Source organism: Cherax quadricarinatus, chromosome 7, assembly GCF_038502225.1.
Source record: "Cherax quadricarinatus isolate ZL_2023a chromosome 7, ASM3850222v1, whole genome shotgun sequence".
Lineage (NCBI taxonomy): Eukaryota > Metazoa > Arthropoda > Malacostraca > Decapoda > Parastacidae > Cherax > Cherax quadricarinatus.
The window spans coordinates 14,351,394-14,377,623 of NC_091298.1; the positions used below are offsets into that span (position 1 = coordinate 14,351,394).

At 41.4% G+C, this 26,230-nt stretch overlaps 1 protein-coding gene across 1 annotated transcript; it reads left to right on the plus strand.

Moving 5' to 3' along the window:
* The first annotated feature begins 4,616 nt into the window (after positions 1 to 4,616).
* On the plus strand, positions 4,617 to 17,125 carry LOC128687019 (zinc metalloproteinase nas-4-like). The gene is made up of 8 exons (XM_070082103.1): positions 4,617 to 4,727; positions 8,987 to 9,154; positions 9,465 to 9,555; positions 10,402 to 10,519; positions 12,698 to 12,893; positions 13,530 to 13,685; positions 14,361 to 14,559; positions 16,706 to 17,125. Exons 1-8 carry the CDS (start codon positions 4,617 to 4,619, stop codon positions 16,822 to 16,824), a joined length of 1,158 nt encoding a protein of 385 aa, XP_069938204.1. The 3' UTR covers positions 16,825 to 17,125.
* The last annotated feature ends 9,105 nt before the right edge of the window (positions 17,126 to 26,230 follow it).

Sequence of the window (26,230 nt, forward strand, 5' to 3'; positions counted from 1 at the left end):
AAATCGGTAAAGACTTGGTGTGCACAAAATGGTGTTAAGCTGCTACCATGGGCTGGAAATTCCCTCGACATGAACTCTATTAAGGGTTTATGATCTGCACTGAATGATGAAATAAACGAAGTTCTCATGACAGCTCAAAGAACGCCTTATTAACCCTTAAATGCTCTAACTGCGGCGGGTCACACACTGCAGTTGCAAATTCCTGCCCCTCAAGAAAAGACATTCTCTCCTCCCTCAGAGCAAGCCAACCTCCCTCCCTCTCCAACCCCATTCCTCTACCTCCCTCCCCTACCAAACCGCCCTCCCCCACTCCCAGTGCCTGGGCCTCCCCACGCACTTGGTCTACCTCTTCTACCATACACACATCAAACACCAACACACAGACTACAAACACCTCTCCATCTACACCTACACCCACACTAGACTACAAAAGTAACTGTCAACTCGCCACTGCTGCCCACTCTGCGATGGTAATCTCTCAAGCTTACCAATCAGACTACTCACATGTCTTTAACCTAATCTTGTCTGCTAACAATCTTCCCTCTCTAATCATCCCTCCTTGCTTCTCTTCTAAACCCCCTACAACTTCTTCCACTTCCCCTCTTCCTACACCCTCCAGCTCTCCTCCTCCCCTACCCCTCTTTACACCCACCAACACCCCACCGCCCCTACCCCTCTTCACATCTACCCCTCCTACGAACACCCCTCCCCCCTACCCCTTTTAACTACTTCTACTACTTCCCCCACTTCTTTACCCACTTCTTCCTCCATTACCAAAGCTTCCACTTCCTCTGCATCGACCATCGCCCACTCCTCCTCCACCACATCCAAGACTTCATCCAGGTCCAACTCCACCTCCTTCAAACGAAATCCACTCAACCCTAAACCTGCCCCAACTTCTGATATACAGACCAAAGAGCATAAAAACAGATCCATCTCTCCCTCCCCTTCCAGGAAACGGGTCCGTAACACCTATAAACACACATCCACAGATGGCACCACTATCACGGGCTTTAATCTAAACTCCCCCGACATTAACTTTGGTATGACGAAACCATTAAATCATGTTTAAGGTGATTCAGTTCAACGTACGTTCTTACTTTACAATTAGACACCTACTGGCCGAGCTCCTTGAAGCAGAGAGGCCAGATATTGTTTTACTAAACAGTACCTGCCTCAAAGTCCCTCAACGTATCCGCCATTATGGTTATACTATGATCCCCACGATGGAGTTGCCATCCTTGTCAAATCCAACATAAAACATGAATTTCTCCCAATCCCTTTTATTCACCAACACTGTCTTGCAGTCAGAATACACACCCACCTTGGACCCTTCATCTTTTTCACCACCTATGCTTGTCCAAACACTATTCTCAACATACAGCTACACCAATATACTTACTAGCTGATATGAATGCCAAACACACCGCCTTTCATCACACCAGTAACAACCAACTTGGTCACCAATTACTCAACTCACAAATCACAAACACCTAGTTCACCTCGGCCCAGACTTCAACACCTACAATTACACGGGCCAAGGCAAACCCGACATCATTCTGGCAAACCGAGCCAGCTCTCTCTTTCAACACTACATATCACCTGACCCTATTACAGGTTCTGATCACATCCCGGTCATCTTACACATCTCCTCCAACCCTATCCTCATCCCACCCACACCTTCCTTCTCCTACAAGAACGCTGACTGGGATGCTTTCAAACAACACATAGACAATACTAACCTCACCTATGACTACAACAACAAACCCATTTCTGACATTGACACTCAACTTGCTCTCATCCAGGACACCATTACACAAGCAGCCAACACCGCAATACCGAAGAAAACTCACACCCCTCGTTATTCCTTCAAACCCTCAATCAGAACAAGAAGACTAATTATCTGCTACCACAACCGCTTCCTCTACAATACACACAGATTTAATCAAGTCCGATTAGATCTCACTTACCTCAGAAACAACATTCTACGCAGTCTAGACCAAGACCACAACAATCACTGGTAACAGCTCATACTACAAGCGGACAAACAGAGTATCAAAAACACCAAAACCTTCTGGAATTTTATCAAAAAAATTAGAGGTACCACTCCCACCAACAAATTCAAACACATCACCCACAACAACACACACATCTCAGACCCGCAGGCTGCTACTAACATCTTCAAACACAGCTGGGAGAACATCTTCCACCTCACCCACCTCACCCTAACGCTACCCAAAACATTCAGAACATATAACACTGGAACCCTACACACACACGTGAAACAACACTAGACAGCCACATCCATCTGGACTCTCTTACCTCCTCCCAAGAACTTGACACTCCTTTCACCAACACAGACATTAAAACTCTCCTCAGACACCTTCCTCCCAAGGGCCCTGGTCCTCTGGCCTAAACCATATTATCCTGAAACACCGTCCTGACTCTATCATTACTGCCTACACAAACCTCCTCAATGCCTCCCTTGCCTCTGGATACTTTCTTTCCCTCTTCAAAGCTGCTACTGCTATCCTCCTTCCTAAACCCAATAAAGACCACTCTGACCCTAGAAACTATCGCCCTATCAGCCTCCTCGAAACTTTAGGAAAACTCTTTGAAAAACTCATCAATCATCGCCTTCGCAGATACCTGGAACACATCTCTCTATTTTCTGATGGTCAATTTGGCTTCAGAACTCACAGATCCACACAGGATGCCATTAACATCATTCTCAACTACATCCACATAAATACAAAACAAAGAAACAGGACAGCCCTGGTTCCAAAAGACGTTGAAAAAGCTTTTGACACTGTCTGGCATGAAGGGCTCAAACACAAACTCTGCACTAATTTTAATCTGCCTCTCACTACTCGTAAACTCCTCTGCAACTTCCTAGACGGCCGCACTATGAGAATCAAATTCCAAGGCTGTTACTCTGACTACTTCACACTAAATGCTGGAGTACCCCAGGGATCTGTCCTCTCCCCGACCCTCTACATTTTATACACTAACGACATTCCAACACCTGTATACCACAACTCCATCACTGTAGCCTATGCAGACGACATTGCACAACTTATCACTCACGCCAATATAGATACACTCACACACAAAACACAAAATGAGGTCGACAGGATAGCAATCTGGGAACAAAAATGGAGGATCAAATCCAATGTAGCTAAATCCAGCATTACATATTTTAACTATAGGAAACGTGATCCTCCATTACCTGTCGAGCTCAGAACTGCTGACACCCGCACTTACATCCCCATCACACAATCTGTCACTGTCCTTGGCGTTAATTTTGACTACCTTCTTCGCTTACATGGACACATTCACTCAAGGCATGCAATAACTAGTAAGGCCCTTGCGGGCCTCTACAAGCTGCAACATGCCTCCCAACGCACCAAACTACACCTCTACAAATCCCTAATACGTCCTTTGATAACTTACTCTCCTCTAGCCCTCTCTCTTGCAGCTAGAACGAACTTACTTAAACGGCAGCGTGTCCAGAACAAGGCGCTGCGCTGGGTGCTTGATATCAGATGGGAGGACTTCGCCACAAGCGAGTCTCTCCATGCCCAATTAGACATCGCTGCGCTGAATCTGTACTGGAAGACGCTCAGTGACAGACAGATAGACAAATTTGAGGCACGACATGACTGCTGGACCTCTCTCCTTGACGAAGACATTCGCAGACCCACAAGCCAGCACAACCTTTTCTACTACTGCCATATTCTAATTCAGCTACCCCAGAATACCCTAAATATCTTCATATATCTTTGGTAACTATTTTTTTTAGTAACGAGTGTAATAAGTAAATAAATATGTAATTTATATTATATAAATACACATTAATATTTTTTTTGTGATGTAACAATGGTCAACGGGGGTCTGATAAAGAACCACTGTAACCTATGTAATGAAGATTTTTTGTTTATTTTTGTATGTCTCTCACAGAATGGGCACCGGGTGCACAATAAACTAGCCGCTCAGGCGACACAAATAACCTGATTATATTCCACGGATCGCCTGTCTCCAGTGATAACATGATACCAGGAAAAATGTTGGGGAAGGAAATGGGCAAATATCGTCATGGTTTGTGTAATAGGTTCCCCCACCCCTCATCCGGGGAGATTTCCTGATGCCGGTGAGTGGCTCTGGATTCAAGGAATTGGATTTGACCTTCCGTTCCTTAGATCGAAGCTGATTGTCTCCCATTCCCAGGTGCGACCGCTCCTCCACGGGGCCATACATCGCATTAATATAATAATTAAGTATTTAAGTTTAATAACAGTAAAGTGCTCACTTGCTGATGTGTGGACATACTGGTGACTTCATACTTAAGTATCCTTTATAATTTTCCTTCATTTCACGTGAAAGGAAATTTTCCTTCATACTGACGGTTAACTATTAATATATATTCGACATGGTTATATAAGGTTAAGTGGTGGTCACCTCCGCTCACAGCTCCTTTCACCACCGAACATCCCACTTAGAAGTAGATTAGTTATATTTTCAAGCACTCTACATTAGGCGCGACTGGCTCGAGTCAAGTTTTTGTGAGTTCACTAAGTCGTACAGCAAGGGCGTCAAGGTGTAACTAGATTGTAAACATGAAGTACATTACGACTGGGGCCTTGGTGGTCTTGCTGTGTGTAGCAGCGGAGGTGACGAAGGCGAAGAAGGTGGAGCTCCCCAAAGTCATCATTGGAAACCCAAACAACGTAAGTATTAAGTTGGGGACGGGGAGGTAAACAGATTCAGTACAAGGAATGGAAAGCCACTTCTGGTCTTTGAGTCGAGGGAATTTGATCAGCAACAAGTCTCCTACAGTGAAGACTTGACAAGTTACCAATGTTTTGAAAATGACAGTAATATTGTGTTGAGAGGTTAGTTTAGTATTTAGTTGATGACAACTGAGTGCAAATAGAAAGCACATTTGTCTGGAGCTCAGCAGACTGAGGATTAAGCCTCCACTAGATCTCGCGCTGAATGACCCACATGGGTGTAGCGCTTAGCATGAATTAAATAAAAATATACTGTGTTGAGCTGTAAGTGTAGGATTGTGTTGAGCCAATGTAGCACTCTTGGTGTCAGTGTAACATTGTCGAGGTGTCAGTGTAGCACTGAACCAGTGTAGCAATGCTGATATGGCAGTGTTTGACTGACAATGCAGCAGCAACATTTGAAAAAAAAAATCAGTCTCTTCACATTCCCAAATAACAAGTAAAGTGTCATATGAAGTATTTGTGAATGTCATCTCAGGAATTCAGCCTTTTATTGGTAGAATTTGCCTTTTTTAGGAGATTTTAGATTAGGTGCCTATGATTTATTCCATAATATCTCTGTACCTGTGTGTGTACTCGCCAATTTGTACTCACCTATTTGTGGTTGCAGGGGTCGAAACTCAGCTCTTGGCCCCGCCTCTCCCTGCTCCATAAGCTTTATTATACCTTTTCTTAATGATATGTATGGTTCCTGCCTCCACTACATCACTTGCTAGACTATTCCACTTCCTGACGACTCTATGACTGAAGAAATACTTCCTAACATCCCTTTGACTCATGTTTACCGGTTTATTGTGTCGCGTTGCTGCAGAGCGGGGAGTAATGATAAAGGCTTCGGAGGCTTCTTTATTTGCAATGTCGTGGGGTACACAGGCAGTATGTTCAAGTGCCCATGCTCCTGGAGGGCCATGCCCGCGAGGGAGAGAGGGGCAGACCTGTTGACTGAGTGAAGTGAGCTGCCAGAGTGAGAGAGAGGCAGGTCTGGGCATACTGAAGTGGCATAGGCCTATAGGTGGCACCACAAGCAAGGCGCATAATATGAACTCAGCTGCCAGACAGCATAGGTTGTCTGTGCAGACAGTACAGGCTGTCTACACTCATCTGAGTCTTCAGCTTTCAATTATGACCCCTTGTCTCTGTGTCCCATTTCTGGAACATCCGTCTCTGTCCACCTTATCTATTCCACACAGTATTTTGTATGTCGTTATCATGTCTGCCCTAACCCTCCTGTCCTCCAGTGTCGTCAGGCCAATTTCTCTCAACCTTTCCTCGTAGGACATTCCCCTTAGCTCTGGAACTATCCTTGTTGCAAACCTTTGCACTTTCTCTAATTTCTTGACGTGCTTGACCAGGTGTGGGTTCTAAACTGGTGCTGCATACTCCAGCATGGGCCTGACGTACACGGTGTACAGTGTTTTCAACGATTCCTTACCGAGGTATTGGAACGCTATTCTCAGGTTTGCCAGGCACCCAAATACTGCAGCAGTTATCTGGTTGATGTGTGCTTCCGGAGACATGGTCGGTATTATACTCACCCCAAAATCTTTCTCCTTGAGCGAGGTTTGCAGACTTTGTCCGTCTAGCCTATACTCTTGTCTGAGGTCTTCTTTGCCCTTCCCCGATCTTCATGACTTTGCCTTTGGCGGGGTTAAATTCGAGGGGCCAGTTGCTTGACCATGTGTTCAGCCTGTCTAGGTCTCTTTGTAGTCCTGCCTGACCCTCATATGATTTAATTCTCCTCATTAACTTAACATCATCTGCGAGCAGGGACACTTCTGAGTCTATCCCTTCCATCATGTCATTCATATATTCCAAAAATAGCACTGGTCGTAGGACTGACCCCGGTGGGACCCCGCTCGTCACAGCTGCCCACTGTGATACCTCATCACGTACCATGACTCGTTGTTGCTTCCCTGTCAGGTATTCTCTGATCCATTGCAGTGCCCTTCTAGTTATACGTGCCTGATCCTCTAGCTTCTGCACTAATCTCTTGTGAGGAACTGTGTCAAAGGCCTTCTTGCAGTCCAAGAAAATGCAATCGACCTACCCCCTCCCTCTCGTGTCTTCTGTTACCTTGTCATCAAACTTGAGAAGGTTTGTGGCATAGGATTTGCCTTCCATGAATCCATGCTGGTTGTCGTTTATAATCTTGTTCAGTTCCAGGTGCTCCACCACTCTCCTCCTGATAATCTTCACTATGAGTTTGCATACTATACACGTCAATGATACAGGTCTATAGTTTAGTGCCTCGTTTCTGTCTCTTTTTTTAAAAATGGGGACTACATTTGCCGTATTCCATACCTCGGGTAGTTGTCCAGTATCAGGGGATGTGTTGAAACTGTGGCCATTGGCACAGACAGCGTTTCTGCTCCCTCTCTAAGGACCCACGGAGAGATGTCTGGTCCCACCGCCTTTGAGGTATTAAGGTCATTTAGCAGCTTTTTCACCTCCTCCTCAGTTGTGTGTGTGTATGTGTGCATGTGTGTGCGTGTGTGTGTATTCACCTATTTGTACTCGCCTATTTGTGGTTGCAGGGGTCGATACTCAGCTTCTGGCCCCTCCTCTTCACTGATCGCTCTTAGGTCCTCTCTCTCCATGCTCCATGAGCTTTATCATACCTCATCTGAAAGCTATGTATGGTTCCTACCTCCACTACTTCACTTACCAGACTATTCCACTTCCTGACAACCCTGTGACTGAAGAAATACTTCGTAACATCCCTTTGGCTCATCCGAGTCTTCAACATCCAATTGTGGCCCCTAGTTTCTGTGTCCCATCTCTGGAACACCCTGTCTCTGTCCACCATATCTAGTCCTCGCAGTACTTTGTATGTAGTTAACATGTCTCCTCTAACCCTCCTGTCCTCCAGTGTGTGTGTGTGTGTGTGTGTGTATGTTTGTGTGTGTGTGTACTCACCTAGTTGTACTCACCTAGTTGAGGTTGCGGGGGTCGAGTCCGAGCTCCTGGCCCCGCCTCTTCACTGATCGCTACTAGGTCACTCTCCCTGAGCCGTGAGCTTTATCATACCTCTGCTTAAAGCTATGTATGGATCCTGCCTCCACTACATCGCTTCCCAAACTATTCCACTTACTGACTACTCTGTGGCTGAAGAAATACTTCCTAACATCCCTGTGATTCATCTGTGTCTTCAGCTTCCAACTGTGTCCCCTTGTTACTGTGTCCAATCTCTGGAACATCCTGTCTTTGTCCACCTTGTCAATTCCTCTCAGTATTTTGTATGTCGTTATCATGTCCCCCCTATCTCTCCTGTCCTCCAGTGTCGTCAGGTTGATTTCCCTTAACCTCTCCTCGTAGGACATACCTCTTAGCTCTGGGACTAGTCTTGTTGCAAACCTTTGCACTTTCTCTAGTTTCTTCACGTGCTTGGCTAGGTGTGGGTTCCAAACTGGTGCCGCATACTCCAATATGGGCCTAACGTACACGGTGTACAGGGTCCTGAATGATTCCTTATTAAGATGTCGGAATGCTGTTCTGAGGTTTGCTAGGCGCCCATATGCTGCAGCAGTTATTTGGTTGATGTGCGCTTCAGGAGATGTGCCTGGTGTTATACTCACCCCAAGATCTTTTTCCTTGAGTGAGGTTTGTAGTCTCTGACCCCCTAGACTGTACTCCGTCTGCGGCCTTCTTTGCCCTTCCCCAATCTTCATGACTTTGCACTTGGTGGGATTGAACTCCAGGAGCCAATTGCTGGACCAGGTCTGCAGCCTGTCCAGATCCCTTTGTAGTTCTGCCTGGTCTTCGATCGAGTGTATTCTTCTCATCAACTTCACGTCATCTGCAAACAGGGACACCTCGGAGTCTATTCGTTCCGTCATGTCGTTCACAAATACCAGAAACAGCACTGGTCCTAGGACTGACCCCTGCGGGACCCCGCTGGTCACAGGTGCCCACTCTGACACCTCGCCACGTACCATGACTCGCTGCTGTCTTCCTGACAAGTATTCCCTGATCCATTGTAGTGCCTTCCCTGTTATCCCTGCTTGGTGTATGTGTGTGTGTGTGTGTGTGTGTGTGTGTGTGTGTGTGTGTGTGTGTGTGTGTGTGTGTGTGTGTGTGTGTGTGTGTGGATGGGTGCATATTAATTTTAGCAACATTTTAAAGGCTTTAGATAGGAAAAGATTTCTCTTGTCTGTAGCTCAAATATCATGAAACACCACGTGTGATTAATTATTCAGATAGAGGCTTACACCGTGGGAGCGCCCATCTCAGAGGAGGAGATCACTAACGCGAGACATATGAGATTCCGCCGGAGGACAAAGTTGAAGGATCCCATCGCTGCGTCAGGCTACTTCGAGGGAGATATTATGGTCTCTTCTGAGGAAGAACTCTCTCAGATTATTCAGGTATTCTTTTATTCCTTTTTCCTTTGCGTTCTTTTTTTCCTTCAACTCTCTTTTCTCTTCTATTTACTGTTCCCCCCCCCATCCTCCTAAAATTTTTTCTGCCTTTCTTCCTCCTATCCCATTTCTCTCCCTATTTCCCTCTTTCTCCATAATAATGCTTGTTATTTATTCATAAGTTTGTATCGAAATAAAAATGATAACTGTTTCACTACCACTGTCAATAATAATAATTACACAAAACTACTGTTATAAATTAAATACGTATAAATACAGTTAAAACTTCCTCTAAGATCAAAGAGTTTTCTTCAAGGGTGACCCACAGCGTCAGCTCAGCGCCATCAGCAACTCCCAGAAGGTGTGGCCCAACGCTGTTATTCCCTACGTTATCTCCAACGAATTTAGTACGTTGCCTCTCTGACGTATCTACCCTTCCCTGGAAGGCTGCGTTTAATTTACGTTTAATCCATTCAAAAGATGCATGACCCTTATGGGTTTAGCGCTTAGTTATGATTATGATGAAGATGATGATGATGATAACAATAATAATTAATAATCTTTTAATAAGTAAAATTAGTTCAGAAGGCAGATCAAAATTCTGTGAAAATGTTTTGATTTTATTTACAGCTTGTCTTTTTAATATATATATATATATATATATATATATATATATATATATATATATATATATATATATATATATATATATATATATATATATATATATATATATATATTATTTTATTTTTTACAAGAAAAAAATATAGGGAGGTACCACTATAACTGGACTGGGGAGCCTCATCCTCAGACAAGACGAAAAACGTACCTCAGGGAAAACTCAAGGTTCTCCAAGGAGCTATTTGAATATTTTCTTCTCCTACCATCTCTTATATTTTGTATTCTAAATGAAATTTTATTAATAGACAGAATACATTGACAGAAAACACAATTATGAATATATTGGTGCAATATATCAAAGATTATGAATCTTCTGATGTTGTAGTGTTACTAGTAATGACAAGTGAAAGTTATGCTACTCATTTTGGCACAGTTTTTACTGTGCTTTATTTCTTTTCTCAGAATTTTGGTCAGTAGGTTAACGTAAAGAACAGTTTTATAAATGCTTGCATCCGTTAGATAAATTCCGTTGTCTACGACGACCATAAATTAAGTAAAACGTACAGTAGCTTCAAAAGTAGATTTTTTTTTTCCTCAAGCGTATTCCTAAGTTTATATTTTTCTTACGACAGCTTCCTCAGAACGTTGCAAGATAGCCAGGGCTATAGACGAATTCCAAAGCAGAACTTGTCTTCGCTTCGTGCCCAGGACTACCCAAGAAGACTATGTGTTCATCCTCAAGGGTCAGGAGTACGTACTCTGATTCTCTTTTACTTTTACTTAATAAAAAGCCCTTTTAGTAATAATAACATAAGAACATAAGAATGGAGGAACACTGCAGGCCTACTGGCCCATACAAGGCAGGTCCTTATCAAAACAACCTCTACCCAAAGCTACCCAAGAATTTACTTCCGTGCCCAATGACACCAATCAAACTCAGCCCCTCCCACTCATATATTTGTCCAATCTCTTTTTAAAGTTGGTGTAGTTGAAGACTAAGGAAAGATCGTTTATGTTGAGAATAGTGTTTGGACAAGCATAGGTGGTGAAAAAGATGAAGGGTCCAAGGTGGGTGTGTATTCTGACTGCAAGACAGTGTTGGTGAATAAAAGGAATTGGGAGAAATTCATGTTTTATGCTGGATTTGACAAGGATGGCAACTCCATCGTGGGGATCATAGTATAACCACAATGGCGGATACGTTGAGGGGGCTCTGAGGCAGGTACTGTTTAGTAAAACAATATCTGGCCTCTCAGCTTCAAGGAGCTCGGTCAGTAGGTGTCTAATCGTGAAGTAAGAACGTACGTTGAGCTGAATCACCTTAAACATGATTAATGGTTTCGTCATACCAAAGATAGTGTCGGGGGAGTTTATATTTAAGCCCGTGATAGTGGTGCCATCGGTGGATGTGTGTTTGTAGGTGTTACGGACCCGTTTCCTGGAGAGGGAGGGAGAGATGGATCTGTTTTTATGTTCTTTGGTCTGTATATCAAAAGTTGGGGAAGGTTAGGGTTGAGTGGATTTCGTTTGGAGGAGGAGTTGGACCTGGATGAAGTCTTGGATGTGGTGGAGGAGGAGTGGGCGATGGTGGATGTAGAGGAAGTGGAAGCTTTGGTAATGGAGGAAGAAGTGAGTAAAGAGGTGGGGGGAGTAGTAGAAATAGTTAAGAGGGGTAGCGGAGGAGGGGTGTTGGTAGGAGGGGTAGATTTGAAGAGGGGTAGGGGCGGTGGGGTGTTGGTGGGAGTGAGGAGGGGTAGGGGAGGAGGAGAGCTGGAGGGTGTAGGAAGAGGGGAAGTGGGAGAACTTGTAGGGGGTTTAGAAGAGAAGCAAGAAGGAGGGATGATTAGAGAGGGAAGATTGTTAGCAGACAAGATTAGGTTAAGGACATGTGAGTAGTCTGATTGGTAAGCTTGAGAGATTACCATCGCAGAATGGGCAGCAGTGGCGAGTTGACAGTTAATTTTGTAGTCTAGTGTGGGTGTAGGTGTAGATGGAGAGGTGTTTGTAGTCTCTGTGTTGATGTTTGATGTGTGTAGGGTAGAAGAGGTAGACAAGTGTGTGGGGAGGCCCAGGCATTGGGGGTGGGGAGGGCGGTTTGGTAGGGGAGGGAGGGAGGTTGGCTTGCTCTGAGGGAGGAGAGAATGTCTTTTCTAGAGGGGCAGGAATTTGCAACTGCAGTGTGTGACCCGCCGCAGTTAGAACATTTAAGGGGGAGGTTGCAAGTATTCCAGAAGTGTAAAGTAAAAGGACGCAAGTGCAACTAATGTGATATTTTATTGTGGCAACGTTTCACTCTCCAGGAGCTTTGTCAAGCCGTTACAAACAGTACATAGACACAGAGGGTAAATACCCTCTGTGTCCATGTACTATTTGTAACGGCTTGACAATGCTCCTGGAGAGCGAAACGTTGTCACAATAAAATGTCACATTAATTGCACTTGTCGGTAACTTTACCAACATATATATATTCCTCTGTAATCAGAGTCTCATTTAGTATTCTGTCGGCGCTTCCCCATGTCTTTGGACAGTAATTTTCTTGCATCATTAGTAGACAGGCTGTTCTAAACCTGAGAACCTTTCCACAATCTCCAGTCCTCTGATACACTTTCATCAATCCTAGAAACCTCTGGAGATCTACTCTCCCTCTCGTCATCCCCAGAAATTTTCTCAGTGACCATCTAAAAATAAAAAAGATAGATTGAAGCTGTACAGGACGAGAGATCCAGGTAAATCTCGCACTTGTCTCCGCTCACCTAGTGGTAAATAGATGCGTAGGTGATAGTCAACTGATGTGGATCGCATCCTATGGGGAGCTTGTACAACACAATTAGAGCCAAACTGAAATGAGTTGAAATAGGATAATCCGTGAATTCTTCTATGTAAAAAAAAAAAAAACTGATTTGGTGTTTACATTGGTGATTTGCTCAGGTGTTCCAGTTGGGTGGGGAGATCAGGTGGCGTCCAGGTGGTATCACTCGGGCAAGGGTGTGTGCAGTTTGGTGTGATCCTTCACGAGCTGATGCATGCTGCTGGTTTCTGGCACGAACAGTCCAGGAGCGACAGAGACCAGTACGTCGTCATCAACTGGAACAACATTAAAACTGGTAAAGAAGACAACTTCAAGGTGGGTGATTGAAAGAGAGAGAGGAATAGGGAGGGGAGAAGGCAGAAAGGGAGGAGAGGGAGAAGCAAGTCAGGCCAAATAAAAAAATAAATACCTCTATAGGTAACTTAGTGTGAATACAATATTACCTTGTTTGAAATCTCTGACTTTACGATCAGAATGTGGGACGTTGAATCCACACATTTTGATTTTCAGGTCGACGTGTGCGACTTTTATACGGAAAAGGTCAAAGGTTATTCCGAGAAAAAGAATGCCAAAACGTTATTCAACTCTTAACGAACTTCTTATATGTTTGCTTACTCAGAACCGTTTGGCCTTATACACACGTCTGGTGGGGGGGTTCATATATAGTCAGGGAAAAATATCTCCCGGCGAGGATCATTATATCACACAATGACTCACTGAAGCTAAACGATCGCTTGTGTGACTATGCTGGGAAGCTGGAGTCAGTCTGACAAACTTCAGATTCAGCACTCCAAAATTACTCTAGAACCATTGTTTATCCAGTTCTAAAACAAAAGTGTTCTCTTGATTTATATTTTCAGGATACTGAAACCATCTAATATATAAAAGATAATCACACAAGATGTTGTCCAGTGTTTTTAATTGCAAATGTCTCGTCTTCTACACTGGTAGATGTCATATACTGTCCCCGATGAACTGTATCTTCCCTACGATTACGATTCTGTCATGCACTACGGCGCCTTCGAGTTTGCCAGGAGTTACTCATCCCCAACCATCGTGCCCAGGCAGAAAGGAGTCAATATAGGTCAGCGCTCTGGCTTCTCTCAGGTCAGTTTCCTCTCGTTGTTACGGTAAGTCACTGTGATCCAATTGTGTAACGATGTAATAAGTGAAATTTAAAAATTTTCAAGCCACGAAGACTGATATTTGATGCGTACCTTACTTATACCCAAATATCAGGCGGCATAAACCTTCAAAAAATGTGAATTGGACAACATTGGGCCTTAACAGTTTTGAACGTAAACAAGATCAGCTTCAGAAGATTTCGTATCACTCAATGACCTAGTCGGAACAATTTCGTTCTTGCACGAGTGAAACTGAGGGACCAGTCCCCAGCACGTCTCTCTCACAGTTGTTTCTATAAAGTTATTGTTAGGTAATAAAATGACACATGTGCAGTAATGCGACATTTTTATTGTTGTAATGTTTCGCTCTCCAGGAGCTTTATCAATCTTGTTTGACAAAGCTCCTGGAGAGCTAAACGTTGCCACAATAAAAATGTCGTATGAGTTCCACTTGTGTCCTTTTACTTAAGATATTGTCGGTAATTCTATCAACATTATTATACCATAAACTTACTGTTGCAGTATTATTTCTAAGAAGTCGTCTGCAAGGCTATTAGAACATAATATACGATAAAACAACAATATGAGATACATGAACCTTACTAAGTGACCTTTGCATCACCTGTCTCTTACTCCCTGTCTCTCATGGTTTCTCCAGCTGGATGTGAAGGGCCTCAACTTACTTTACAAGTGTGAGTCTCCTCAACCCTCAACCCCGAAACCTCCATCTCCTGAAACCCCCACCCCAGAGCACTGCCAGGACCACAGCCAGTATTGTCTACTCTGGGCCCGTGGCGGCTCCTGTACCACAAACCCCTACGTGAACCTCAACTGCAGGAAGACCTGCAGTCTGTGCGGTGAGTGGGAGAATGTTAATATGTGATACAGTCTGCAACAGGAAAATAAGTAGCAGAATTAAAAGGAAAGGATTAAAAACATAATTAGTAAAGTAAAAGGACACAAGTGCAACTAATGCAACATTTTATTGTGGCAACGTTTCGCTCTCCAGGAGCTTTGACAAAGCTAGCAGGAGCGTTTCGATCTCCAGAAGCTTTGACAAAGCTCCTGGAGATCGAAACGCTCCTGCTAGCTTTGTCAAAGCTCCTGGAGAGCGAAACGTTGCCACAATAAAATGTTGCATTAGTTGCACTTGTGTCCTTTTACTATACATATTGTGGGAAATTCTACTAACATTATTACAAAAACATAATTAGGAAACTATGAAGAGAAATTAAGTTCTTCTTCTTCTTCTTCTTCTTCTTCTTCTTCTTCTTCTTCTTCTTCTTCTTCTTCTTCTTCTTCTTCTTATGAATGATGATAGGTGGACTGACTGGTGTCAGTCTCCCTCAGTCTTATCTACAGCATGTGCACTCTAATTCCACTGTCCACAATTGTACCATACCGAATCATTTATAATTAAAGTGTCAACCTTAGATACATGGACGCATTTGAGTGCAAGGAGTATAGTAAACATTTCTGTTTGAAGGGTAGAGGCCCAAATATTGATGCGTGCTCCATTAACAGAAAGGTACAGCATAGCATTGAGAAATTAACATATCCTTGTTTTGTTATGCTACTTTTGTTAGTACTATAGGTTCCCCCACAGTTAGCTTTTTAACACATCCTCTAGATTTACATTTATAGTTTATATTTTAATCTAAGTTAGGTTGAGTTAAGTTAGGTTGGGCTGGGCTAGATCGGGTTAGGTTAGGTTAGATTTGGTTTGGTTTCGTTTGGTTAAGTTTGGTTTGAGTTGGTTTGGTTGTGTTAGGTTATATTTGGTTAAATTAGGCTAATTTTGATTTAGTTAGGAGACATTAACCTATAAAAACGATTATTTAATCACAAATGAAATTAAAACGCCCACGATGCGTCAGGCAACGAGGTGACAGGATAAATACACCGAGAAGTGTACTTCTCTCAACACAGGATATAGTATACACCGAAAAGTGTATTTCTGTCAGGGTATACAGTATACGCTGAGAGTTTACTTTAATCCCTATATAAGGAATTAAATATTACTGTCTAGCGGAGAAAAGGTTACATACAGCCTTAATGACCCTAGTGTAGTCGATTGGCTTTAAAAATAATCCCCCACTAACCAACGAACGAGGTGGCCCAACATCGCTACGAAGCGTTAAAATGCATTTACGATTATCACTTGTTGTTTGAGGAGAAGTCCAAGAGCAAAGACTACCCAAAATTTTGATTCGCTGAAGCCAGCCGAGCATTCGTCGTGTAAGATAGAGAGTCAGCCCCTTGTTGTCTTACGCTGGTCGCTGTTCTGAGCTCTGCCGAGTGTCAATATCCGAACGTTGTATATGTGTGTGATGGCGAGCTGGGCGAGGAACAGTTGTTATAATGCGGGAATCCGGGATTGAAGAGCTCTAAGTAGATTAACGTTGAATTCTCCGTCAGTTTCAGCTAGCCTGTGATAGTTTTTTAAGTTTAATTTAGTCTCTGCTAGGTTCAGTTAGCTTGTGCTAGTTGGAATTAGCAACGCGATTATAATAACAAATAATAATAATAATAATAATAATGATAATAATAATAATAATAATAATAATAATAATAATAATAATAATAATAATAATAATAATAATAATAATAGGATGTGTACAATAAGAGTTATATATGTCTCAGAGTATATAACCAGAGAGTTAACTTTAATCCCTATTCTAGAGATTAAGGAATTTTTGACTGCTGGTAAGGTCTCCAGTGCTGTAATATTGATACAGTCCCCAGTAGCTGTAATACTGATTAGGTCTCCATTGCTGTAATATTGATAGTCCCAGTAGCTGTAATATTAATACAGTCCCCAGTAGCTGTAATATTGATAAGGTCTCCAGTAGCTGAAATCATGTATAGAAGGTTTTACTTTGATATATGCACCAATTATTGTTTTGCAAACATTTATTCACAATAATATCCACCAATCATCGTGACATATGTGTAAAAAAAAACTCGCTAATTCGATGTTTTTTTTTTCCTTATCTCCGGCAGACGTGAAGGTTTGCGCTGATCTGAATGTTAACTGTGCATTCTGGGCGAGCAATGGAGAGTGTGCGCTCTCTCAGGCCTACATGCACGACAACTGCGCCAAGGCCTGCGGTGTTTGCTAGCTTACTGATTACATCATAGCTCAGTCTTTTCAAAGCCTGGCCTTGTGTACTACCTTCCTTCCCTTCCTGTCCAGAGACGCCAGTTATATAATCAGTGTTTTACTGGACTCTTCCACCACAGGACGACATATTTCAATATTGTACGAGACTCATCCTGCGAAATTTTTAACAAATATTATCTCTCAGTCCTCATCGTTATTTGAACCTGCACACTTATATATATTATACATTTAGCAGTTGTAAACAAATAAAGAAGATTTTTGTATTTAAATGATAACTTATTGGAATAATAATATCGTTTTGCTTATATTAGCCTAAAATGTTTTTAATGGTTAGGTATCCTATTAAAAATAAAATAATTAACTTGTTTTAATGTATTTCCTGTATTGGTTACCTTACCTGTTGCTGGCTCCAGAATCTTCCCGACTACGGTGCTCTTCACACCAACTCTAAGGTTGGGGGACTGATTACCTCATTTTTTGTATATAGTTCTACTGTCTTCAAATTATGCCCTAGAATCTGTATTTATAAAGCCACTGGATGGCGAAACGTCTACAATAAAAATACCCAGATGTTGCACATGTGTCTCAAGTTGTCAGTTTGCATAAGGAAGGGTCGAACCAGTGTTATTTTAGCCCTCCTTGTGGAAAAAAGTCAAAATCCAAGACGGTCTAACCACTGAGTTATCAATCCTACATATATCATGTTCCTAGTAGCACTGGGCATGTTTTATGATGCGAGGACATACGTGGCTGTGGATTTTGACTTCCTTCCCATGAGGTGGGCTAAAAACATTGGTTCGATCCCCGGCCAGTCGCAGTTTAAATGCCCAAAAAAAACACCAATATAATGGCTTACCGTCATTATATACATATGTCGTGCCGAATATTTAAAACTGGTCAATTAGCAAGAACTCATTTAAAATTAAGTCCTTTCTAAAATTTTCTCTTTTACGTTTAAAGATATATTTTTTTCATTAATGTTAGTGTAAAAATTTATAATTTTGCTCCAAAAGAATCTCAGAAAACTTACCTAACCTTATTATAACAAGAACAATTTATTTTAGCCTAACCCAACTAAATATATATTAGATTTGTTTGCAATAATTTAATTCTAAACAAACACAGTGAAATATATTTTTTTTCGTTAGGTTCAGAATGATTTGGCGACATTATTGCATACACAAATTTTCACTTGTCTTATATGGCAAGATGAGCGTTGCTATTTAAGCCAAGATCGCAAGTTCTGCTTATTCGGCACGACATATATCTATATTTATCGTCATTATATTGTATATACATACACACACACATATATATATATATATATATATATATATATATATATATATATATATATATATATATATATATATATATATATAAATATATATATATATATATATATATATATATATATATATATATATATATATATATATATATATATATAAAGCTTTAGCTTGATTGTACTTAAGCTTGAGAGCTCCTGCCTGTTTTCTCGCTTAAAACTTATTATACTACCAAGATCTGTTATACTACCAAGATCTGATATACTACCAAGATCTGTTATACTACCAAGATCTGTTATACTACCAAGATCTGTTATACTACCAAGATCTGTTATACTACCAAGATCTGATATACTACCAAGATCTGTTATACTACCAAGATCTGTTATACTACCAAGATCTGTTATACTACCAAGATCTGTTATACTACCAAGATCTGATATACTACCAAGATCTGTTATACTACCAAGATCTGTTATACTACGAAGATCTGTTATACTACCAAGATCTGTTATACTACCAAGATCTGATATACTACCAAGATCTGTTATACTACCAAGATCTGTTATACTACCAAGATCTGTTATACTACCAAGATCTGTTATACTACCAAGATCTGTTATACTACCAAGATCTGATATACTACCAAGATCTGTTATACTACCAAGATCTGTTATACTACCAAGATCTGTTATACTACCAAGATCTGATATACTACCAAGATCTGTTATACTACCAAGATCTGTTATACTACGAAGATCTGTTATACTACGAAGATCTGTTATACTACCAAGATCTGATATACTACCAAGATCTGTTATACTACCAAGATCTGATATACTACCAAGATCTGATATACTACCAAGATCTGATATACTACCAAGATCTGTTATACTACCAAGATCTGTTATACTACCAAGATCTGTTATACTACCAAGATCTGTTATACTACCAAGATCTGTTATACTACCAAGATCTGATATACTACCAAGATCTGTTATACTACCAAGATCTGATATACTACCAAGATCTGATATACTACCAAGACCTGATATACTACCAAGATCTGTTACACTACCAAGGTCTGTTATACTACCAAGATCTGTTATACTACCAAGATCTGTTATACTACCAAGATCTGTTATACTACCAAGATCTGTTATACTACCAAGATCTGTTATACTACCAAGATCTGTTATACTACCAAGATCTGTTATACTACCAAGATCTGATATACTACCAAGATCTGTTATACTACCAAGATCTGTTATACTACCAAGATCTGTTATACTACCAAGATCTGTTATACTACCAAGATCTGTTATACTACCAAGATCTGTTATACTACCAAGATCTGATATACTACCAAGATCTGTTATACTGCCAAGATCTGTTATACTACCAAGATCTGATATACTACCAAGATCTGTTATACTACCAAGATCTGTTATACTACCAAGATCTGTTATACTACGAAGATCTGTTATACTACCAAGATCTGATATACTACCAAGATCTGTTATACTACCAAGATCTGATATACTACCAAGATCTGATATACTACCAAGATCTGATATACTACCAAGATCTGTTATACTACCAAGATCTGTTATACTACCAAGATCTGTTATACTACCAAGATCTGTTATACTACCAAGATCTGTTATACTACCAAGATCTGATATACTACCAAGATCTGTTATACTACCAAGATCTGATATACTACCAAGATCTGATATACTACCAAGATCTGATATACTACCAAGATCTGTTACACTACCAAGATCTGTTATACTACCAAGATCTGTTATACTACCAAGATCTGTTATACTACCAAGATCTGTTATACTACCAAGATCTGTTATACTACCAAGATCTGTTATACTACCAAGATCTGTTATACTACCAAGATCTGTTATACTACCAAGATCTGTTATACTACCAAGATCTGATATACTACCAAAATCTGTTATACTACCAAGATCTGTTATACTACCAAGATCTGTTATACTACCAAGATCTGTTATACTACCAAGATCTGTTATACTACCAAGATCTGTTATACTACCAAGATCTGATATACTACCAAGATCTGTTATACTGCCAAGATCTGTTATACTACCAAGATCTGATATACTACCAAGATCTGTTATACTACCAAGATCTGTTATACTACCAAGATCTGTTATACTACCAAGATCTGTTATACTACCAAGATCTGATATACTACCAAGATCTGTTATACTACCAAGATCTGTTATACTACCAAGATCTGTTATACTACCAAGATCTGTTATACTACCAAGATCTGTTATACTACCAAGATCTGTTATACTACCAAGATCTGTTATTCTACCAAGATCTGTTATACTACAAAGATCTGTTATACTACCAAGATCTGTTATACTACCAAGATCTGTTATACTACCAAGATCTGTTATACTACCAAGATCTGTTATACTACCAAGATCTGTTATACTACCAAGATCTGATATACTACCAAGATCTGTTATACTGCCAAGATCTGTTATACTACCAATATCTGATATTCTACAAAGATCTGTTATACTACCAAGATCTGTTATACTACCAAGATCTGTTATACTACCAAGATCTGTTATACTACCAAGATCTGATATACTACCAAGATCTGATATACTACCAAGATCTGTTATACTACCAAGATCTGTTATACTACCAAGATCTGTTATACTACCAAGTTCTGATATACTACCAAGATCTGATATACTACCAAGATCTGTTATACTACCAAGATCTGTTATACTACCAAGATCTGATATACTACCAAGATCTGATATACTACCAAGATCTGTTATACTACCAAGATCTGTTATACTACCAAGATCTGTTATACTACCAAGTTCTGATATACTACCAAGATCTGATATACTACCAAGATCTGTTATACTACCAAGATCTGTTATACTACCAAGATCTGATATACTACCAAGATCTGATATACTACCAAGATCTGTTATACTACCAAGATCTGTTATACTACCAAGATCTGATGTACTACCAAGATCTGATATACTACCAAGATCTGTTATACTACCAAGATCTGTTATACAATTTATGTATATTTCTAATTAGAGATGAAGAATAGGCTGTTATAAGTTTTGTATATTTAAAAAAACTGGCTTATGTTCTGCATCTGATAACAGCACGAGAGTCAGCAGTGACTGTGAGTCAGCAGTGACTGTGAGTCAGCAGTGACTGTGAGTCAGCAGTGACTGTGAGTCAGCAGTGACTGTGAGTCAGCAGTGACTGTGAGTCAGCAGTGACTGTGAGTCAGCAGTGACTGTGAGTCAGCAGTGACTGTGAGTCAGCAGTGACTGTGAGTCAGCAGTGACTGTGAGTCAGCAGTGACTGTGAGTCAGCAGTGACTGTGAGTCAGCAGTGACTGTGAGTCAGCAGTGACTGTGAGTCAGCAGTGACTGTGAGTCAGCAGTGACTGTGAGTCAGCAGTGACTGTGAGTCAGTGACTGTGAGTCAGCAGTGACTGTGAGTCAGCAGTAACTGTGAGTCAGCAGTAACTGTGAGTCAGCAGTGACTGAGTCAGCAGTGACTGTGAGTCAGCAGTGACTGTGAGTCAGCAGTAACTGAGTCAGCAGTAACTGTGAGTCAGCAGTGACTGTGAGTCAGCAGTGACTGTGAGTCAGCAGTGACTGTGAGTCAGCAGTAACTGTGAGTCAGCAGTGACTGTGATTCAGAAGTGACTGAGTCAGCAGTGGCTGTGAATCTGCAGTGACTGTCAATCAGCAGTGACTGTGAGTCAGCAGTAACTGTGAGTCAGCAGTAACTGTGAGTCAGCAGTAACACTGAGTCAGCAGTGATTGTGATTCAGAAGTGACTGTGAGTCAGCAGTGACTGTGAGTCAGCAGTGACTGTGAGTCAGCAGTGACTGTGAGTCAGCAGTGACTGTGAGTCAGCAGTGACTGTGAGTCAGCAGTGACTGTGAGTCAGCAGTGACTGTGAGTCAGCAGTGACTGTGAGTCAGCAGTGACTGTGAGTCAGCAGTGACTGTGAGTCAGCAGTGACTGTGAGTCAGCAGTGACTGTGAGTCAGCAGTGACTGTGAGTCAGCAGTGACTGTGAGTCAGCAGTGACTGTGAGTCAGCAGTGACTGTGAGTCAGCAGTGACTGTGAGTCAGTGACTGTGAGTCAGCAGTGACTGTGAGTCAGCAGTAACTGTGAGTCAGCAGTAACTGTGAGTCAGCAGTGACTGTGAGTCAGCAGTGACTGTGAGTCAGCAGTGACTGTGAGTCAGCAGTAACTGAGTCAGCAGTAACTGTGAGTCAGCAGTGACCGTGAGTCAGCAGTGACTGTGAGTCAGCAGTGACTGTGAGTCAGCAGTAACTGTGAGTCAGCAGTGACTGTGATTCAGAAGTGACTGAGTCAGCAGTGGCTGTGAATCAGCAGTGACTGTCAATCAGCAGTGACTGTGAGTCAGCAGTAACTGTGAGTCAGCAGTAACTGTGAGTCAGCAGTAACACTGAGTCAGCAGTGATTGTGATTCAGAAGTGACTGTGAGTCAGCAGTGACTGTGAGTCAGCAGTGACTGTGATTCAGCAGTGACTGTGATTCAGAAGTGACTGTGAGTCAGCAGTGACTGTGAGTCAGCAGTGACTGTGAGTCAGCAGTGACTGTGAGTCAGCAGTAATTGTGAGTCAGAAGTGACTGTGAGTCAGCAGTGACTGTGAGTCAGCAGCAATTGTGAGTCAGAAGTGACTGTGAGTCAGCAGTGACTGTGAGTCAGCAGTAATTGTGAGTCAGAAGTGACTGTGAGTCAGCAGTGACTGTGAGTCAGCAGTAATTGTGAGTCAGAAGTGACTGTGAGTCAGCAGTGACTGTGAGTCAGCAGTAATTGTGAGTCAGAAGTGACTGTGAGTCAGAAGTGACTGTGAGTCAGCAGTAATTGTGAGTCAGAAGTGACTGAGTCAGCAGTGACTGTGAGTCAGCAGTAATTGTGAGTCAGAAGTGACTGTGAGTCAGCAGTGACTGTGAGTCAGCAGTAATTGTGAGTCAGAAGTGACTGAGTCAGCAGTGACTGTGAGTCAGCAGTAATTGTGAGTCAGCAGTGACTGTGAGTCAGCAGTGTACTGTTATTATTCTACCATGTTTCTAATGCTAGAAAGTCGAGGAAAGTATGATATCTAATGGAGTGCTTCCTCGAGAAAGAGAGAGAGAGAGAGAGAGAGAGAGAGAGAGAGAGAGAGAGAGAGAGAGAGAGAGAGAGAGAGAGAGAGAGAGAGAGAGAGAGAGAGAGAGAGAGAGACAGAGAGAGAGACAGACAGACAGACAGACAGACAGACAGATAGACGTCTGCGGGGGTTGATGAACCACTGATTGATCTGCTGCGCAGACAACCCTGTCTGTTGCATCAAGAACACCTTCTGGTCGTCGTCAGGGTACGGGTGATGGTGGTGGTCGAACAGCCACGATGACAACATTTGATAAACCTGCAACAACATTCTGCACCTTTGACTGTGAAACATTAAAACATAAACTAGTTCAATATAATTCTAAACTATTCTAAGTGATATACTAGAGTACAACTCATTACTATTATAAAAAATAAAGCGCTAAACCTACAAGGATCATACAGCATCTAGTTGCTAACATCACAAATTACAAATGAAAGTTTTATGCTCGCTTTCAGACATAAATTTTAAATGCATCGACGAGAGAAGTCAGTCTCTTAAAATGTTCAGATAATCTAAGATTATAGGTTCTTTCCCTGGACAGATAATTATAGTAAAATCATCTAGCTTCAAGGAAAGGCCAAGAAAAGTTTCTAAGGTAGGATAATAGCTCTTAGGCTATAAAAATGAAGTTTCAAGAAGCTTGTCAAGAGTGTTGCCCACCTCTCTAGAATGACAGCTCCTCCTCCTCCGAGTCTCTGACGAGTCCTGTGTGTTGCAAGAGTGAGGGATGGGTGAGAAAGGTGCCAGCAAGTGCTCCAGCTGCTGAAATAGCTCCTGTACTCCTCTCTCCGCCTCACCGACTTCCACGCTCGCTGCACATTGTGATGCTGCTTAAACACTTTTTTTTTGTGACCATCTTGGTATACAGCTGACAAGAAGAATACAGAATTCAGTCCAGTTTATTTCTCGGATTTCTCATAGAAAAATGACCACTTTATTATATTTAATCTTAGATTCCATCCTAAAAATAATACAAACTTAGCTTATTTTCTTCTTACAGTATCTGTATAGGTAATAACACTTAAACTTATTGGAGACAATGGCGAGACGCCGTTACTGTGGTTATTGAGAAAGACACAGATGCAACACTGGTCCTTATCCATGCTTCACCCAGTAATGGGCTCAATAAAGCCCAATTTCGAGCGAAACATTCCACAAATAAACAAAAACGTCAACGCATTTACGTATTTTTGCCCAACGTGTAACCATACCCTCACGAAACACACTTATGGAAGGGTAGATGAGGCAGTCATCGATGACAGCATCAGAGGTGTGTCTTCCCCGGCGACACAAGCAGCAGGTTGCCTGGCTGTGAGCAGCGGTCAAGTGAGGTGAGGTAACAAGTATTTGTGGCTGTTTGTATGATGATAGACGAGCAAGCTGCAGTGGCGATACACAGTCGACTACACTCCAGCAACCCAGCGGCATTCAGTTTTCCACCTACACAATGCAGATAATAATATTACATTCGTGGATACAATGGACAAATAACAGGTACTTGGGAGACTGGAACCAATGACGGCCTTTCGGTCCGACCTGGACCGACTTTTTAAAAGTTCAAGTCGGACTGAAACGTAGTCATAAATGCGGGTTATTTGTGTATTGTTCCAGTTATAAGTGCGGGAAATAAATTAAATAATAATGTATACGAAATTAAATAATATTAAATTATATTAATTAAAGTACATTAAAATAAAATACTTATTAAATTTATATTATTATTTTGTGCTAGCTTATTAAGATTTTTTAATAATCCGCAGCATATACACCAAGACAAGTTTATATATCAGTGTATACATTTTAGGGTTTAAATTATTCTTGACTGGTAGTGGACAGGTGACACTGTAGCCTTAATGATCCTTGGAGCAGTCGACGTGCTTTAGGTCCAATTAACCAACTACGTAACAGTAAGCTATAATACATTTTATATTAATACACTATAAAATGCATATCGTAAATGTATGATTAGTTATACTACAATAACACAGGGATATATACACAGCAAGAGGTGAATATCTCTGTGTACACTTACTAAGGGTATATCTTAGTATACATTAGTACTCTTGTACATTAATAAGTAAATTAATTACGGTCATAATAACCTCGCCCAGACTAAAACCTTTAAAACTAACAACCCAATTACCTTAGCAACAATATAAATAATTTAGCAATACAGTTCTCATCTGATAACATACAGTATTTAATAACTCTATTTAGTAGTTTCAGTCATCTTAATGTAAAAAATTACTTTATGAAGTACAGAGAATCATAAGATTCTATCTTAGTTATCTAAGTCGTCATAATAGAAACTATTTACTAACCACAAAAGAACAAAAAGGCACAATACCATGACTGGAACAATGCACAAAACATCTGCACATAGGAGAGAGGAGCTTACGACGACGTTTCGGTCCGGCTTGGATCATTTACGTGGTGGTAAGCTCCTCTCTCCTATATGCGGGTTATTTGTGTACTGTAACCACAAAACTGAGTAGTTAGTAATTGTTAACTAAGATAGTATCAACTCACCAATTCGCTGCCTCGTCTTGAGGGGTAAAAGTGTTGCCTGTAACTTACCAGCTTGAAGAGTCTGCTTGGCAATCATATTTGAGGTCAAGATTGACCTAGGAAGAACCCCGCTGTACTCCCGACCAGAGATGAAGTAGGTACCGTGTGTGTCGTGCAGCCACGCCAGCACCACGATACACACCAGCACCCATGTCGTCCACATGCTGCACCAGGGAACCTGTCCTGGAGGTGGGATGCGTAAATAAAGAGATTAGTTGTTAATTGAGAAGTGATGGCATGATTGATAATAGGCTGGTAGATAGCAACTATCCAGGAAATTGATACCGTCCTGTCCTATGAGTTAGGGAAATGAAATCTTG

Coding starts and splice junctions, on each gene's coding strand:
- LOC128687019 (XM_070082103.1), top strand. CDS start 4,617: ATGAAGTACATTACGACTGGGGCCTTGGTGGTCTTGCTGTGTGTAGCA. Junction 12,894..13,529: donor GTAAAGAAGACAACTTCAAG/GTGGGTGATTGA, acceptor CTACACTGGTAG/ATGTCATATACTGTCCCCGA. Junction 13,686..14,360: donor AGCGCTCTGGCTTCTCTCAG/GTCAGTTTCCTC, acceptor TGGTTTCTCCAG/CTGGATGTGAAGGGCCTCAA.